We start from the raw sequence: 16,781 nt of genomic DNA, 5'->3' as shown, positions 1-16,781 counted from the left end.
TGCCATTTTGCATGGTGTAAAGTCACTTCAAATGAATAATATCGTGGGCTGATCACTAAATTTTACCTGTAGTGATTTATGTAGTGATATGCCAGACATCTTTTAAGACAGTCTTCAGTGTTGATAGTAATGTTGCCAAGACAATATTAATATAGTTGTTTAAAGACCTTTTCTAAATGTCGTATTCTAAGTTTAACCATTCACTTTTGGTACTGGATACATAGAAGTATGAAAGAAGGCTGTAGGTTAAAAAGTTTGTGTTTATATTTAGGAAGTTATTTTGTGGGCAACCAAGGCTACATACTCAAATTTATACAGAAGAGGAGGGAACATGATAGGCATACACCTGTGTTAAACAGACCACCCCAGATTCTTGTGAACCTGTGGGTAAGGACTGTCATGCCTTGGTTTCTTGATTTGTTAAAATCGGGATAACACTGAAGAAGAGTGTGATGTTTAAGATCACTCATTGTATTATTTATATATTGTAAAGTTATCTGTAATTTTTTTGGTGTATCTTCTGGCTTACTGAATTAAATAATCTTAATGATTCTTTTTTTCAGGTCATAAGAAGATATTAAATGGTTGGTTCCTCTTAAAGTCACTAGATTCTAGATCTATGAATGAGCTTTTTACTCTTTTATAGATTGCACTCAATTAACTAATGATTTTGCTTACTGAATTTTCTAGATAAAACAATACTACAGTGGGATACCCTCTCTTGCGGTGGTTCTTAACAATTTTGTGGTCACATATTCTTTTGAGAACCTGATAAAAGCTATGGGTTGTTTAAGCAGAAAATATGTATGGATACATACATGCGAAATTTTGCATATAATTTCAAATAGTTTACCAAACTATTTGAATCTTCCTGGAGTCAATCGATGGACCCTGGCTGGGTTAAGGACTCTTGCTCTTTTATGTATAAACTCATTTCCTATCAATGAGCCAAGGCTGTGTTCATTTAAATACAAGCCAAATTCCTTTGGGAATGGTATATGAAATTAACTATAAATGTTAATTGTATAATTTCAAAAGATCTTGACCCTGTGTAGTATTGTATTATATGTTTTGTCCACATATCTGTTTGATTTAATATGGTTTTTATATGGGATTTATTATAGAATAATTTCATTCCTTTTTGATTTGATCACTGTTTAATAACTTGGGCTTATCTTTTGTATGCCAAGGAAAAGCCATTTTAAAAAAAGCATTTTCAGTACATAAATTGATTTATATGGAGCCACTTTGAGTATTATGTTTTTGCAATATATTTGTAGATATGTATCTTTCCAAAACATGACTCCTTAGTTTTCATTCTATCCATTTTCCTACTGATGTAACTAAACAAGGACTTAACTAATTACACAGGCTGGAAGCGCAATTCATTGACCCCTAGGACAACTACTTTTCCTTGTCCTGGCTGTGAACATGATGTGGATCTTGGAGAACGGGGAATCAACGGTCTGTTTCGAAATTTCACTTTGGAAACTATTGTTGAAAGATATCGTCAGGCAGCCAGGGCAGCCACAGCCATTATGTGTGACCTTTGTAAACCACCACCTCAAGAATCCACAAAAAGTTGCATGGACTGTAGTGCAAGCTACTGCAATGAATGCTTCAAAATTTATCATCCCTGGGGTACTGTAAAAGCGCAGCATGAGTATGTGGGCCCAACTACGAATTTTAGACCCAAGGTAAGTGAAGTTTCTATTAAGTTAGAGTATTAAACTTAATATGATAAGATAAATTGTAACAAGTCTAGAACCTGACAGTAAGAAGGGAAATAACTTTAAAAGCTGGAACAAGAAATTAAGGCCTAGTAGTTGGAGTTATTTAGTATGTTGCTAAACATCCCCAGAGCTTAGAAGGCAATATTATGGTTCACTCTATTACAATACAGTGTGATACAATACAATATATGAATGTTTGTAACGATAACTGAGTAAGAGAGGAAAGGTGATGTCAGATATACTCTCTAAGATTGAAATGGTTAAAGTTAAAAAGCTTTTGTGCTTTAATATGATAAATCCATAATTGTCTAAAAGATGTGATTGGGAAACATTCTGACATTTTTGGTTACCTAAAATTGTATTATGAATAAATAAGAGTAACTACAGCCTAATAGTTTGAAGCTTATGATATAATGGTTATATAGTATTTGAAGTGGAATTTGCGTTTCTTAAATATTCTGGGTAATTTCTATAGTAACGTACAGAAGAACTTTATGAATGAATGAAGTTATAGATGAAACAAAATAGTGAATAGTGTAATTCACTATAGTCAAATTCTAAAAAGGTGTCTCATCCTATAGAATATTTGCCTTATAATTTTGAGTTCTTGCATTCCTTGCAGAAAGCCTGACTTTATATTCTATTTTAAATGTAATGGCTTTGAGAATGTAGGAACCTGGACATGCTTAGAAATTTGAAATCTTTTCCAGTTTTTCCTTGGAGCTACACATTGGTATTAGGACTTTTTATAATGGAATTAAAAAAAAATTCTCTAAGTTATCAGACCAGTTGTAGTTGCTTGAAATCTAATCTTTTGGAATAATGGGCAGCTTTTTGATTTCCATTAACACACTAGTTTAAAAGAATCCTCCTTCTTTTCCAAATGAAAACAGCTATATTATGTAAAAATTCAGTGTAACTATGATGATAGTTTACAGAGTAAACAAAAAGGTAGAAACTTAAATCAGGAGAACACAGTTCTAAATTTGGTCAATGTGTGTGCAATCAATATGTAAAAGCAAACATCTGGAAGCTTATAAAGTGTTCCAAGACTCTCTTAGTAACAGATTTCTTGTGAGGATAATGAGGCTATGGGTCCTCATAAGTTATTTGTTATGATACCTTAAAAAATATTGATCATGATCATTAAGAATTTACCTAGTCATTATGATCAGTGGACCTTTCTAGCTTGTTTAAGCATTTCACTTAAGTCTTATAGGAAGTAAATTTTTACCTTCTTATCACCAAGTTTAGAGGAAATAACACATAATTAATTGACCATTTGAACCCTCAAATTGAAAAACAGTAATTCTAATGTAGAGAATTCTCATGTAATGTACCAAATGCTTTTATTTCTTTTTACACTTTCATTACTTTAAATGGCTTTATTTAGTGATCTCATAAAGCAAATCTTTGTGTTTTGGGACTTCATCCAATTACTTGAAATCTTTTGAGTGCCATGTAAGCTATGAAGACCCTTAATCCCACTTTTATTCTTTATTCAATAGATTTTAATGTGCCCAGAACATGAAACGGAGAGAATAAACATGTACTGTGAATTATGTAGGAGGCCAGTTTGTCATCTCTGTAAGTTGGGTGGTAATCATTCCAACCACCGTGTAACCACTATGAGCAGTGCCTACAAAACCTTAAAGGTAGAACTTATTTTTAGAACTAAATTTTGATCCTTTATAACTTTAGACCTTTAACTTTTTCTTTATAAAATCATATTGTACATATTGTGTGGTCTGTTTTACTGAAATGAGTTAATAATCTAAAGTGTTACTTAATGATCTATTAATATTAGGTTGTTAGTATTTCTGACCAGGCAACTCTTTGTCCTACTGATATCTAGTTCTGAGGAAAGAGAGGGATGAAGGACACTTCATTATGATCCATCCCTACATGAGCCTAATGCCATGACATTGAGTGTGGTTACGGGAGTGACACACTTTGAAGGGTAGTAGCTGTTTTAAGACACTTGATTCTTATTGCTGCCAATAGAATTAGTATAAACATTTTTGTTTATTCTGGTGGGTTCCGGCTAAAACTGAGTTATTTACTGTCTGTTAACCTTATACATGGCCCTTTTAAAACTTTCAAATTTGATAATCTACAGCCAAGTAGGCAGTGGTATAATGCTATTTTTTTTGTTTCATTCTTTTTTCCTTTTTAAAAGGGAATCAATTCATTTATAAATCTACTACCCATTTAAATTTTTGATTCCTGTAACAATATGTGTATGCATTTTTTGACCTGTATCTATTTTGCATCTATACATACAGTTTCATATTTTGTATTTTGTATGTCTGACATGCTCAGTCCTCCCTCTACATTGAACACTTGGGTTACAAGTATTGTTGTTTTATTGTCCGTCCTCATTTACTAATTCTGTTATCTGTGTCATTACTAGGTCAATTTTGACTGATTTTTCTTATCATTATGAGTTGTATTCCCCTCCTCCTTTGCAAGCCTGCCAACTTTTGATTGGCTGCCAGGTATTGTAAAGCTTACCTTGTTGGGCAGTGGATATTTTTATATTCCCAAAGATATTCTTGAGTTTTCTTCTGTTGTGTGATTAAGTTAGAACAATTTGTTCCTTTTTGGTCTTGCTGTTAAGCTTTGTTAGGACAGAGCAGCATTTTGTTCTAGGACTAATTTTATGTGATTATTGAAGTAAAGCCATTTGTTTACTCTTCCCAATGCCCTATGAATTTTGAGGTTTTTTTTTTTTTTTTTAGTCTGGCTGGTGGGGAACAGGCACTATTTCCGGCATGTGTGAGCTCTGAAATTGTTCCTTCTAATTCTTTTGGGTGATACTTGCCCTGGCCTGTGGCAATTTCCTCACACATAAAAATTGATCAAAGCTCATATGAATAAGCAAGGGGGCTGCTTGGTAAATCTCTGGAGTTCTTTCTCTTTATGGCCACCTGTTCTTAGGTGTTATGTTTTATAAACTCTGGCCTCCCCAGACTCCCAGATTCATCGCCTCATCGCCTCATCTTACGGGAGATCCTGGGCCCCATTTGAGTTCTCTGCACCAGGCCTGGGAAGCCTTCTCCTGACAATAAGCTGAGAGCAATCATAGGCTCATCTTGTTTCCCATCCCTCAGGGACACTGTTTTTTGTTTCTTGATGTCCAGTGTCTTGAGAACTGTTTCATTTGTTCTGTTAGGTTTTTTTAGTTGTTTCAAGTGGGTGAGTAAATCCAGTCTTTGTTTCTCTGTTGTGCCTCACAGTGGCAATAACACTGTTTGATAATTTTAACTTTGACACCTTTTTTGTTTGTTTCTTATTGGTTGGATATTATATAAGTTGTCCAAAATTTTTTTTTCTGTTACTTGGAATCAGTATTTGACAATAGCATACACTTAAGTTATCCTTTGCCTTGTTGTTAATTTCTCCCATTTATGTTTCACACTTTTAAAAATGAGACTCCATAATGGATTTTTCAATTTATTCACTTTTTAGTAAGAGTAAAATTATTCAGTTTTGCTGAAAGTAGCAAACAGATCTCCTTAGATCTTCCTTTTTACTTGTTTTAGATTTTAAGCCAGAGGCCTTCATGATCTAGGTGAAATAGGTTTATAATATCATTTTCATTTTTACTCACTTGAGTGTTGTAGGGAGAGAGCTCAAACTCTGCTGGGTGTTAGAATCACCTGGAACACTTGGTAAAACTATGGAAGCCAGGCCTGTACTACTTTAATGACCTTGGGCCTCTGTGTTCTTTATGGACTCTCAGGAGACTGATGCACGCCAGCGTTTGAGAAGCACTGCTCTAGAGGAAGCTTTGAGCAACTTTGGGGTCCTTGAGAATTTAGCCTCTGATCAGTTCCTAGAGAACTGGGGTCCTAATAGAACTAAAGGATTTAAACCTGCTTCTCACGTTAGATGAACTTCCTGGATAAAATGCCTAGTATCAGTGTCTGGTGCATATACTTTTTGGAGGATTATGAATAAATGGACCACTGATTCTTGGTTAAGACAGATCTAGTCTTAACACAGACTGCCTAAGTTTAAGGGGACTGAGAAGACTGGAGCCGTCTCAGATAAAGGCTGTGGTTGGCCAGAGACTTGGTCTAAGCCTCACAGCTCACTGGAACCACTTAGACCTTGGACGGTGTTTCTGAATTCTGTCCTCTATTCTTCTCTAGCCTATTTAGCACTGTTAACTTAAGCTGTTTCAGAACTAAGCCCTACTTCAGTTTAAATGGCCAAATTCCTTTCTTTGCTACTATAGCTAAAAAGAGTGCCAGCACTCATACCCCGTAGGTCTGGTCCTAACATGGGCCTGACAGCGGTGGTATCGGAGGAACTATCATCTTCCTTGCAGCTTGGTGCTGAGGAAGCACCTCTCAGCCTGTGACATCATGGTTAATGTGTGGTGAGGAGGTTTCTAGTTCAGCTATTGACTATGTGATATTTGTACTCAGTGAGCTTTGGTTTCCTGGATTAAAATGCAGGATTTTAATGTCTCTTCCTATCCTTAACATCCTATGATTTCCTTCTTGGTCCCGTCCTGCCTTGAGTTCTCAGAAATCTTGTTCCTCTGCCTAACAGGTCGGTCTTTCCTCTGTCCCTCCAGTGAGCCATCAAGGAAACTCACTGGGTCTGATTGCTGGATGTACCAAAGAGTTAAAGATGGGCCATGCTGGAGACCTGTCACTTTGATTTCTGCATACGTTCTCTTACCCTGTAACATGGTCTAAGTAAAAAAAGAGGACGATGCTATAAGAAGGAGACTCACTTCTTTAATTTCTAAGAGCTTTGCCCCTCTTCTTCCTAACTCTTTTCAACCCTTAGTCACCAGTTGTGAGCAAGAAATGTTCAGATCCTCCTGTCAGGGCTACAGCATGGGAAGTGTTTTCTGGATGTTCTTATTCTTAGTCTCAGGATACATTGTCTCTTACTACTTTGTACCCCGTGGTGTGTCAGGGTATTATTGTTTGTTTTTAAATGTATTTCAGGTATATTAATGTTTTCTGGGCTACACTAGTGATCTCACCAAAATCTATGACATTATCTCTATGATAAACTATACCAGTTTCAAAATGACTACTTCATGAACAAACTATTCAATAAGCTCTTGAAGTTACCTATTTTTATAAATCTGTGTTTTCATTATTGTGTATTGTGTAATTGTTTAATGAACATCTAGGCTGGGATGGACTATGAAGATTATTTTGGAAGGGTCTTTGTTGTTTTTCCTGTTGTGTGTAGGGTGTGTGTGTGTGAGAGTGAATTATAAAATCTGGTGGAAGACAACACTATTTGGATTGCTGCCCTTCCATTTACTTAGAAGCCTTGGGAGGAAGCATTCTGGGAGTGATGATGAGACAACAAAAATATGCCATTTGTGTATTCAGGAGTTTTTACTAATCTGAGCATCACTACCTTGTTCTTTTTTCTAACTGCTTCGAATCCCTCATGTATCTTTAGGCCTGTGTGCTCAAGGCCAGTGACTGTTTACCCTGGGTTAATAATGATAATCACCATTGTTGATTTTACTGTCTGTTCATCATAGGCTAGAGAAGAGGGTACTGTGTTAAAAGAAATTCTGGAAGGCCTTTGTTACACTTCTGTTTCTGTTTCTAATATATTCCAATAGGAAAAGCTTTCAAAAGATATTGATTACCTTATTGGCAAGGAGAGCCAGGTGAAGAGTCAGATTTCTGAACTAAACTTGTTAATGAAAGAAACGGAGGTAAGTGATAAGCTGGTTTGCATATTTTTCATTTATTCATTTAGACATTCATTTATTCATTCATAAAATCCAGAGGGTATTATTTGAGCTGGGAGAACAAAGTTGTGTTAGATTTCACTCCTGCTTTTCTGGGACTAAGAAAACAAATGTAAAAAATAATGCTATGTGATCAGTGCTGATAGAGGTTGTGAGTCAATGATACTGGAACACAGAGGAAAGAATGACATTCTTTATGTGGCAGTTAACGAGTTCTCCAAAGTAGCAATATAAGGAAAATAATAGCTTTTATGATTATCTGTATCTTATAAAACTAACAGATTGCATTTGAAAAATGTACTATATGTCGATAGGACCAGGTTTATTTAAGTTTCCAGATACTCCGAAGTATATTCCTGTCACATATGTTCACCAAAAGACATGTATTAAGATGTTCTTAGCTGCATTATTTGTGATAGCCACAAAATGGAAAGTACTCAGATGTTCATTAACAGTGGAATATAAATGGCAGTGAAGGATGAATATCTACAACTATGTGCAACAATGTAGATAAGTCTGGCACTAATATTGAAAGGAAGATGCCAAATACAAAGGAGTACATGCTGGGTGATTCCAAGACAGGTGAAACTAGACTGTGTTGTTCAGGATAGGAGTTATTGAAGAGAAGGAGGATTAGTGCCTGGAAAGGTTATAAGGGTGGCTTCTGGGATACTGGTAATATTGTTCAATCTGGATGCTGGTTACATGGGTGTGGTTGCAAAGCCTCATTGATCCTTACACTTATATGTACATTTTCCTCTTTGCATATTATACTTCAGTAAAAAATTTTAAAAACTGATAGCACTTTAAAAATATAGTAAGAGAGGATAGGACTAGGTTATTTTAAAATTCCTAATAGTCTTCACTGATTTTGATCTCTATTTCTTTTCCCTATTTGAAATAAACTGAAGAGCCATTACCCTTGATCACTTTATGTTTTGTAATTAAATATAAAAATATTCTGGCTAGTATGAGACTGTCATTTCTTACAAATTTTTTTCAAAAATGGGTTAAAATCACTGAAAAATTATGTGAATTAGCACCATAGTACCAGTATTTTTTTTTGAATTTTATTTCATTTATTTTTTTATACAGCAGATTCTTATTAGTCATCCATTTTATACACATCAGTGTATACATGTCAATCCAAATCTCCCAATTCATCACACCCCCACCCCCACCCACGGCTGCTTTCCCCCCTTTGTGTCCATACGTTTGTTCTCTACATCTGTGTCTCAACTTCTGCCCTACAAACAGGATCATCTGTACCATTTTTCTAGGTTAACGCATATATATATGTGTTCATATATGATATTTGTTTTTCTCTTTCTGACTTACTTCACTCTGTATGACAGTCTCTAGATTCATCCACGTCTCTACAAATGACCCAATTTCGTTCCTTTTCATGGCTGAGTAATATTCCACTATGTATATGTACCACAACTTCTTTATCCATTCGTCTGTCGATGGGCATTTAGGTTGCTTCCATGACCTGGCTATTGTAAATAGTGCTGCAATGAACAATGGGGTGCATGTGTCTTTTTTTTTTTTTTTTTTTTTAAGAGGTAATTCTTTTTTTTTTAAACTTTGGGTTTATTTATTTATGGCTCTGTTGGGTCTTCGTTTCTGTGCGAGGGCTTTCTCTAGTTGCGGCATGTGGGGGCCACTCTTCATCGCGGTGCGCGGGCCTCTCATTATCGCAGCCTCTCTTGTTGCGGAGCACAGGCTCCAGACGCGCAGGCTCAGTAATTGTGGCTCATGGGCCTAGTTGCTCCGCGGCATGTGGGATCTTCCCAGACCAGGGCTCAAACCCATGTCCCCTGCATTGGCAGGCAGATTCTCAACCACTGCACCACCAGGGAAGCCCGTATGTGTCTTTTTGAATTATGGTTTCCTCTGGGTATATGCCCAGTAGTGGGATTGCTGGGTCATATGGTAATTCTATTTTTAGTTTTTTAAGGAACCTCCATACCATTCTCCATAGTGGCTGTATCAATTTACATTCCCACCAACAGTGCAAGAGGGTTCCCTTTTCTCCACACCCTCTCCAGCATTTGTTGTTTGTAGATTTTCTGATGATGCCCATTCTAACTGGTGTGAGGTGATACCTCATTGTAGTTTTGATTTGCATTTCTCTAATAATTAGTGATGTTGAGCAGCTATTCATGTGCTTCTTGGCCATCTGTCTGTCCTCTTTGGAGAAATGTCTATTGAGGTCTTCTGCCCATTTTTTGATTGGGTTGTTTGTTTTTTTAATATTGAGCTGCATGAGCTGTTTATATATTTTGGAGATTAATCCTTTGTCCGTAGATTCATTTGCAAATATTTTCTCCCATTCTGAGGGTTGTCTTTTCGTCTTGTTTGTAGTTTCCTTTCTTTTGCAAAAGCTTTTAAGTTTCACTAGGTACCATTTGTTTATTTTTGTTTTTATTTACGTTACTCTGGGAGGTGGATCAAAAAAGATCTTGCTGTGATTGATGTCAAAGAGTGTTCTTCCTATGTTTTCCTCTAAGAGTTTTATAGTGTCCAGTCTTACATTTAGGTCTTTAATCCATTTTGAGTTTATTTTTGTGTATGGTGTTAGGGAGTGTTCTAATTTCATTCTTTTACATGTAGCTGTCCAGTTTTCCCAGCACCACTTATCGAAGAGACTGTCTTTTCTCCATTGTATATCCTTGCCTCCTTTGTCGTAGATTAGTTGACCATCGGTGCGTGGGTTTATCTCTGGGCTTTCTATCCTGTTCCATTGATCTATATTTCTGTTTTTGTGCCAGTACCATATTGTCTTGATTACTGTAGCTTTGTTGTATAGTCTGAAGTCAGGGAGTCTGATTCCTCTAGCTCCGTTCTTTTCCTCAAGATTGCTTTGGCTATTCGGGGTCTTTTGTGTATCCATACAAATTTTAAGATTTTTTGTTCTAGTTCCGTAAAAAATGCCATTGGTAATTTGATAGGGATTGCATTGAATCTGTAGATTGCTTTGGGTAGTATAGTCATTTTCACAATATTGATTCTTCCAATCCAAGAAAATAGTATATCTCTCCATCTGTTGGTATCATCTTTAATTTCTTTCAACAGTGTCTTATAGTTTTCTGCATACAGATCTTATTTCTGCCTAGGTAGGTTTATTCCTAGGTATTTTATTCTTTTTGTTGCAATGGTGAATGGGAGTGTTTCCTTAATTTCTCTTTCAGATTTTTCATCATTGTTGTATAGGAATGCAAGAGATTTCTGCGCATTAATTTTGTATCCTGCAACTTTACCAAATTCATTGATTAGCTCTAGTAGTTTTCTGGTGGCATCTTTAGGATTCTCTATGTATAGTATCATGTCATCTGCTAACAGTGACAGTTTTACTTCTTCCTTTCCAATTTGTATTCCTTTTATTTCTTTTTCTTCTCTGATTGCCATGACTAGGACTTCCAAAACTATGTTGAATAATAGTGGTGAGAGTGGACATCCTTGTCTTTTTCCTGATCTTAGAGGAAATGCTTTCAGTTTTTCACCATTGAGAATGATGTTTGCTGTGGGTTTGTCGTATATGGCCTTTATTATGTTGAGGTGGGTTCCCTCTATGCCCACTTTCTGGAGAGTTTTTATCATAAATGGGTGTTGAATTTTGTCAAAAGCTTTTTCTTCATCTATTGAGATGATCATATGATTTTTCTTCTTCAATTTGTTAATATGTTGTATCACATTGATTGATTTGCATATACTGAAGAATCTTTGCATCCCTGGGATAAATCCCGCTTGATCATGGTGTATGATCCTTTTAATGTGTTGTTGGATTCTGTTTGCTAGTATTTTGTTGAGGATTTTTGCATCTATATTCATCAGTGATATTGGTCTGTAATTTTTTTCTTTTGTAGTATCTTTGTCTGGTTTTGGTATCAGGGTGATGGTGGCCCCATAAAATGAGTTTGGGAGTGTTCCTTCCTCTGCAATATTTTGGAAGAGTTTGAGAAGGATGGGTGTTAGCTCTTCTCTAAATGGTTGATAGAATTCACCTGTGAAGCCATCTGGTCCTGGACTTTTGTTTGTTGGAAGATTTTTTTTTTTAATTTATTTATTTTATTTTATTATTTATTTTTGGCTGCGTTGGGTCTTCGTTACTGCACACACTCTTCCTCTAGTTGCGGCGAGCGGGGGCTACTCTTCATTGCGGTGTGCGGGTTTCTCACTGCGGTGGCTTCTCTTTTTGCGGATCACGGGCTCTAGGTGTGCGGGCTTCAGTAGTTGTGGCACATGGACTCAGTAGTTGTGGCACATGGACTCAGTAGTTGTGGCTCTCGGGCTCTGGAGCGTAGACTTAGTAGTTGTGGCGCATGGGCTTAGTTGCTCCGCGGCATGTGGGATCTTCCCGGACCAGGGCTCGAACCTGTGTCCCCTGCATTGGCAGGCAGATTCTCAACCACTGCACCACCAGGGAAGCCCGTATGTGTCTTTTTGAATTATGGTTTCCTCTGGGTATATGCCCAGTAGTGGGATTGCTGGGTCATATGGTAATTCTATTTTTAGTTTTTTAAGGAACCTCCATACCATTCTCCATAGTGGCTGTATCAATTTACATTCCCACCAACAGTGCAAGAGGGTTCCCTTTTCTCCACACCCTCTCCAGCATTTGTTGTTTGTAGATTTTCTGATGATGCCCATTCTAACTGGTGTGAGGTGATACCTCATTGTAGTTTTGATTTGCATTTCTCTAATAATTAGTGATGTTGAGCAGCTATTCATGTGCTTCTTGGCCATCTGTCTGTCCTCTTTGGAGAAATGTCTATTGAGGTCTTCTGCCCATTTTTTGATTGGGTTGTTTGTTTTTTTAATATTGAGCTGCATGAGCTGTTTATATATTTTGGAGATTAATCCTTTGTCCGTAGATTCATTTGCAAATATTTTCTCCCATTCTGAGGGTTGTCTTTTCGTCTTGTTTGTAGTTTCCTTTCTTTTGCAAAAGCTTTTAAGTTTCACTAGGTACCATTTGTTTATTTTTGTTTTTATTTACGTTACTCTGGGAGGTGGATCAAAAAAGATCTTGCTGTGATTGATGTCAAAGAGTGTTCTTCCTATGTTTTCCTCTAAGAGTTTTATAGTGTCCAGTCTTACATTTAGGTCTTTAATCCATTTTGAGTTTATTTTTGTGTATGGTGTTAGGGAGTGTTCTAATTTCATTCTTTTACATGTAGCTGTCCAGTTTTCCCAGCACCACTTATCGAAGAGACTGTCTTTTCTCCATTGTATATCCTTGCCTCCTTTGTCGTAGATTAGTTGACCATCGGTGCGTGGGTTTATCTCTGGGCTTTCTATCCTGTTCCATTGATCTATATTTCTGTTTTTGTGCCAGTACCATATTGTCTTGATTACTGTAGCTTTGTTGTATAGTCTGAAGTCAGGGAGTCTGATTCCTCTAGCTCCGTTCTTTTCCTCAAGATTGCTTTGGCTATTCGGGGTCTTTTGTGTATCCATACAAATTTTAAGATTTTTTGTTCTAGTTCCGTAAAAAATGCCATTGGTAATTTGATAGGGATTGCATTGAATCTGTAGATTGCTTTGGGTAGTATAGTCATTTTCACAATATTGATTCTTCCAATCCAAGAAAATAGTATATCTCTCCATCTGTTGGTATCATCTTTAATTTCTTTCAACAGTGTCTTATAGTTTTCTGCATACAGATCTTATTTCTGCCTAGGTAGGTTTATTCCTAGGTATTTTATTCTTTTTGTTGCAATGGTGAATGGGAGTGTTTCCTTAATTTCTCTTTCAGATTTTTCATCATTGTTGTATAGGAATGCAAGAGATTTCTGCGCATTAATTTTGTATCCTGCAACTTTACCAAATTCATTGATTAGCTCTAGTAGTTTTCTGGTGGCATCTTTAGGATTCTCTATGTATAGTATCATGTCATCTGCTAACAGTGACAGTTTTACTTCTTCCTTTCCAATTTGTATTCCTTTTATTTCTTTTTCTTCTCTGATTGCCATGACTAGGACTTCCAAAACTATGTTGAATAATAGTGGTGAGAGTGGACATCCTTGTCTTTTTCCTGATCTTAGAGGAAATGCTTTCAGTTTTTCACCATTGAGAATGATGTTTGCTGTGGGTTTGTCGTATATGGCCTTTATTATGTTGAGGTGGGTTCCCTCTATGCCCACTTTCTGGAGAGTTTTTATCATAAATGGGTGTTGAATTTTGTCAAAAGCTTTTTCTTCATCTATTGAGATGATCATATGATTTTTCTTCTTCAATTTGTTAATATGTTGTATCACATTGATTGATTTGCATATACTGAAGAATCTTTGCATCCCTGGGATAAATCCCGCTTGATCATGGTGTATGATCCTTTTAATGTGTTGTTGGATTCTGTTTGCTAGTATTTTGTTGAGGATTTTTGCATCTATATTCATCAGTGATATTGGTCTGTAATTTTTTTCTTTTGTAGTATCTTTGTCTGGTTTTGGTATCAGGGTGATGGTGGCCCCATAAAATGAGTTTGGGAGTGTTCCTTCCTCTGCAATATTTTGGAAGAGTTTGAGAAGGATGGGTGTTAGCTCTTCTCTAAATGGTTGATAGAATTCACCTGTGAAGCCATCTGGTCCTGGACTTTTGTTTGTTGGAAGATTTTTTTTTTTAATTTATTTATTTTATTTTATTATTTATTTTTGGCTGCGTTGGGTCTTCGTTACTGCACGCACTCTTCCTCTAGTTGCGGCGAGCGGGGGCTACTCTTCATTGCGGTGTGCGGGTTTCTCACTGCGGTGGCTTCTCTTTTTGCGGATCACGGGCTCTAGGTGTGCGGGCTTCAGTAGTTGTGGCACATGGACTCAGTAGTTGTGGCACATGGACTCAGTAGTTGTGGCTCTCGGGCTCTGGAGCGTAGACTTAGTAGTTGTGGCGCATGGGCTTAGTTGCTCCGCGGCATGTGGGATCTTCCCGGACCAGGGCTCGAACCTGTGTCCCCTGCATTGGCAGGCGGATTCTTAACCACTGTGCCGCCAGGGAAGCCCTGTTGGAAGATTTTTAATCACAGTTTCAATTTCATTGCTTGTGATTGGTCTGTTCATATTTTCTATTTCTTCCTGGTTCAGTCTTAGAAGGTTATACCTCTCTAAGAATTTGTCCGTTTCTTCCAGGTTGTCCATTTTATTGGCATAGAGTTGCTTGTAGTGGTCTCTTAGGATGCTTTGTATTTCTGCAGTGTCTGTTGTAACTTCTCCTTTTTCATTTCTAATTTTATTGATTTGAGTCCTCTCCCTCTTTTTCTTGATGAGTCCGGCTAATCGTTTATCAATTTTGTTTATCTTCTCAAAGAACCAGCTTTTAGTTTTATTGATCTTTGCTATTGTTTTCTATTTCATTTATTTCTGCTCTGATCTTTATGATTTCTTTCCTTCTGCTAACCCTGGGTTTTGTTTGTTCTTCTTTCTCTAGTTCCTTTAGGTGTAAGGTTAGGTTGTTTGTTTGGGATTTTTCTTGTTTCTTGTGGTAGGCTTGTATAGCTATAAACTTCCCTCTTAGAACTGCTTTTGCTGCATCCCATTGGTTTTGGATCGTCGTCTTTTCATTATCATTTTTCTCTAGGTATTTTTTGATTTCCTCTTTGATTTCTTCAGTGATCTCTTGGTTATTTAGTAACATATTGTTTAGCCTCCATGTGTTTGTGTTTTTTACGGTTTTTTTCCCTGTAATTGATTTCTAATCTCATAGCGTTGTGGTCAGAAAAGATGCTTGATATGATTTCAGTTTTCTTAAATTTACTGAGGCTTGATTTGTGACCCAAGATGTGATCCATCCTGGAGAATGTTCCATGTGCACTTGAGAAGAAAGTGTAATCTGCTGTTTTTGGATGGAATGTCCTATAAATGTCAATTAAATCTATCTGGTCTATTGTGTCATTTAAAGCTTGTGTTTCCTTATTAATTTTCTGTCTGGATGATCTGTCCATTGGTATAAGTGAGGTGTTAAAGTCCCCCACTGTTACTGTGTTACTGTCGATTTCTTCTTTTATAGCTGTTAGCAGTTGCCTTATGTATTGAGGTGCTCCTGTGATGGGTGCATATATATTTATAATTGTTATATCTTCTTCTTGGATTGATCCCTTGATCATTATGTAGTGTCCTTCTTTGTCTCTTGCAACATTCTTTATTTTAAAGTCTATTTTATCTGATATGAGTATTGCTACTCCACCTTTCTTTTTATTTCCATTTGCATGGAATATCTTTTTCCATCCCCTCACTTTCAGTCTGAATGTGTCCCTAGGTCTGCAGTGGGTCTTTTGTAGACAGCATATGTATGGGTCTTGTTTTTGTATCCATTCAGCAAGCCTGTGTCTTTTGGTTGGAGCATTTAATCCATTCACTTTTAAGGTAATTATCGCTATGTATGTTCCTATTACCATTTTCTTAATTGTTTTGGGTTTGTTTTTAGGTCCTTTTCTTCTCTTGTGTTTCCCACTTAGGGAAGTTCCTTTAGCATTTACTGTAGAGCTGGTTTGGTGGTGCTGAATTCTGTTAGGTTTTGCTTGTCTGTAAAGCTTTTGATTTCTCTGTCGAATCTAAATGAGATACTTTCCTGGTAGAGTAATCTTGGTTGTAGGTTCTTCCCTTTCATCACTTTAAGTATGTCATGCCGCTCCCTTCTGGCTTGTAGAGTTTCTGCTGACAAATCAGCTGTTAACCTTATGGGAGTTCCATTGTATGTTATTTCTCGTTTTTCCCTTGCTGCTTTCAATAATTTTTCTTTGTCTTTAATTTTTGCCAATTTGATTACTATGTGTCTCGGCATGTTTCTCCTTGGGTTTATGCTATATGGGACTCTCTGCACTTCCTGGACTTGGGCGGCTATTTCCTTTCCCATGTTAGGGAAGTTTTCGACTATAATCTCTTCAAATATTTTCTCTGGTCCTTTCTCTCTCTCACCTCCTTCTGGGTCCCCTATAATGCAAATGCTGTTGTGTTTAATATTGTCCCAGAGGTCTCTTAGGCTGTCTTCATTTCTTTTCATTCTTTTTTCTTTATTCTATTCCGCAGCAGTGAATTCCACCATTCTGTCTTCCAGGTCACTTATCCGTTCTTCTGCCTCAGTTATTCTGCTATTGATTCCTTTCAGTGTATTTTTCATTTCAGTTATTGTGTTGTTCATCTCTGTTTGTTTGTTCTTTAATTCTTCTAGATGTTTGTTAAACATTTCTTGTATCTTCTCAATCTTTGCCTCCATTCTTTTTCTGAGGTCCTGGATCATCTTCACTGTCATTATTCTGAATTCTTTTTCTGGAAGGTTGCCTATCTCCACTTCATTTAGTTGTTTTTCTG

General features: G+C 36.8%; 1 protein-coding gene across 2 annotated transcripts in view; it reads left to right on the top strand.

Moving 5' to 3' along the window:
* Positions 1–16,781, top strand: part of TRIM36 (tripartite motif containing 36) — a 47,119-nt gene that overhangs the window by 18,409 nt on the left and 11,929 nt on the right. For both annotated transcript variants that reach the window (XM_061188056.1, XM_061188057.1), the window contains exons 3-5: positions 1,372–1,697; positions 3,242–3,388; positions 7,345–7,440. In XM_061188056.1, coding sequence (XP_061044039.1) covers positions 1,372–1,697; positions 3,242–3,388; positions 7,345–7,440 — 569 coding nt within the window. The remainder of the gene's footprint in view (positions 1–1,371; positions 1,698–3,241; positions 3,389–7,344; positions 7,441–16,781) is intronic.

The sequence above is a fragment of the Eubalaena glacialis genome, chromosome 4 (genome assembly GCF_028564815.1).
Source record: "Eubalaena glacialis isolate mEubGla1 chromosome 4, mEubGla1.1.hap2.+ XY, whole genome shotgun sequence".
In the NCBI taxonomy this organism is placed as follows: Eukaryota; Metazoa; Chordata; class Mammalia; order Artiodactyla; family Balaenidae; genus Eubalaena; species Eubalaena glacialis.
This window is presented reverse-complemented; position numbering and strand designations above follow the sequence as displayed.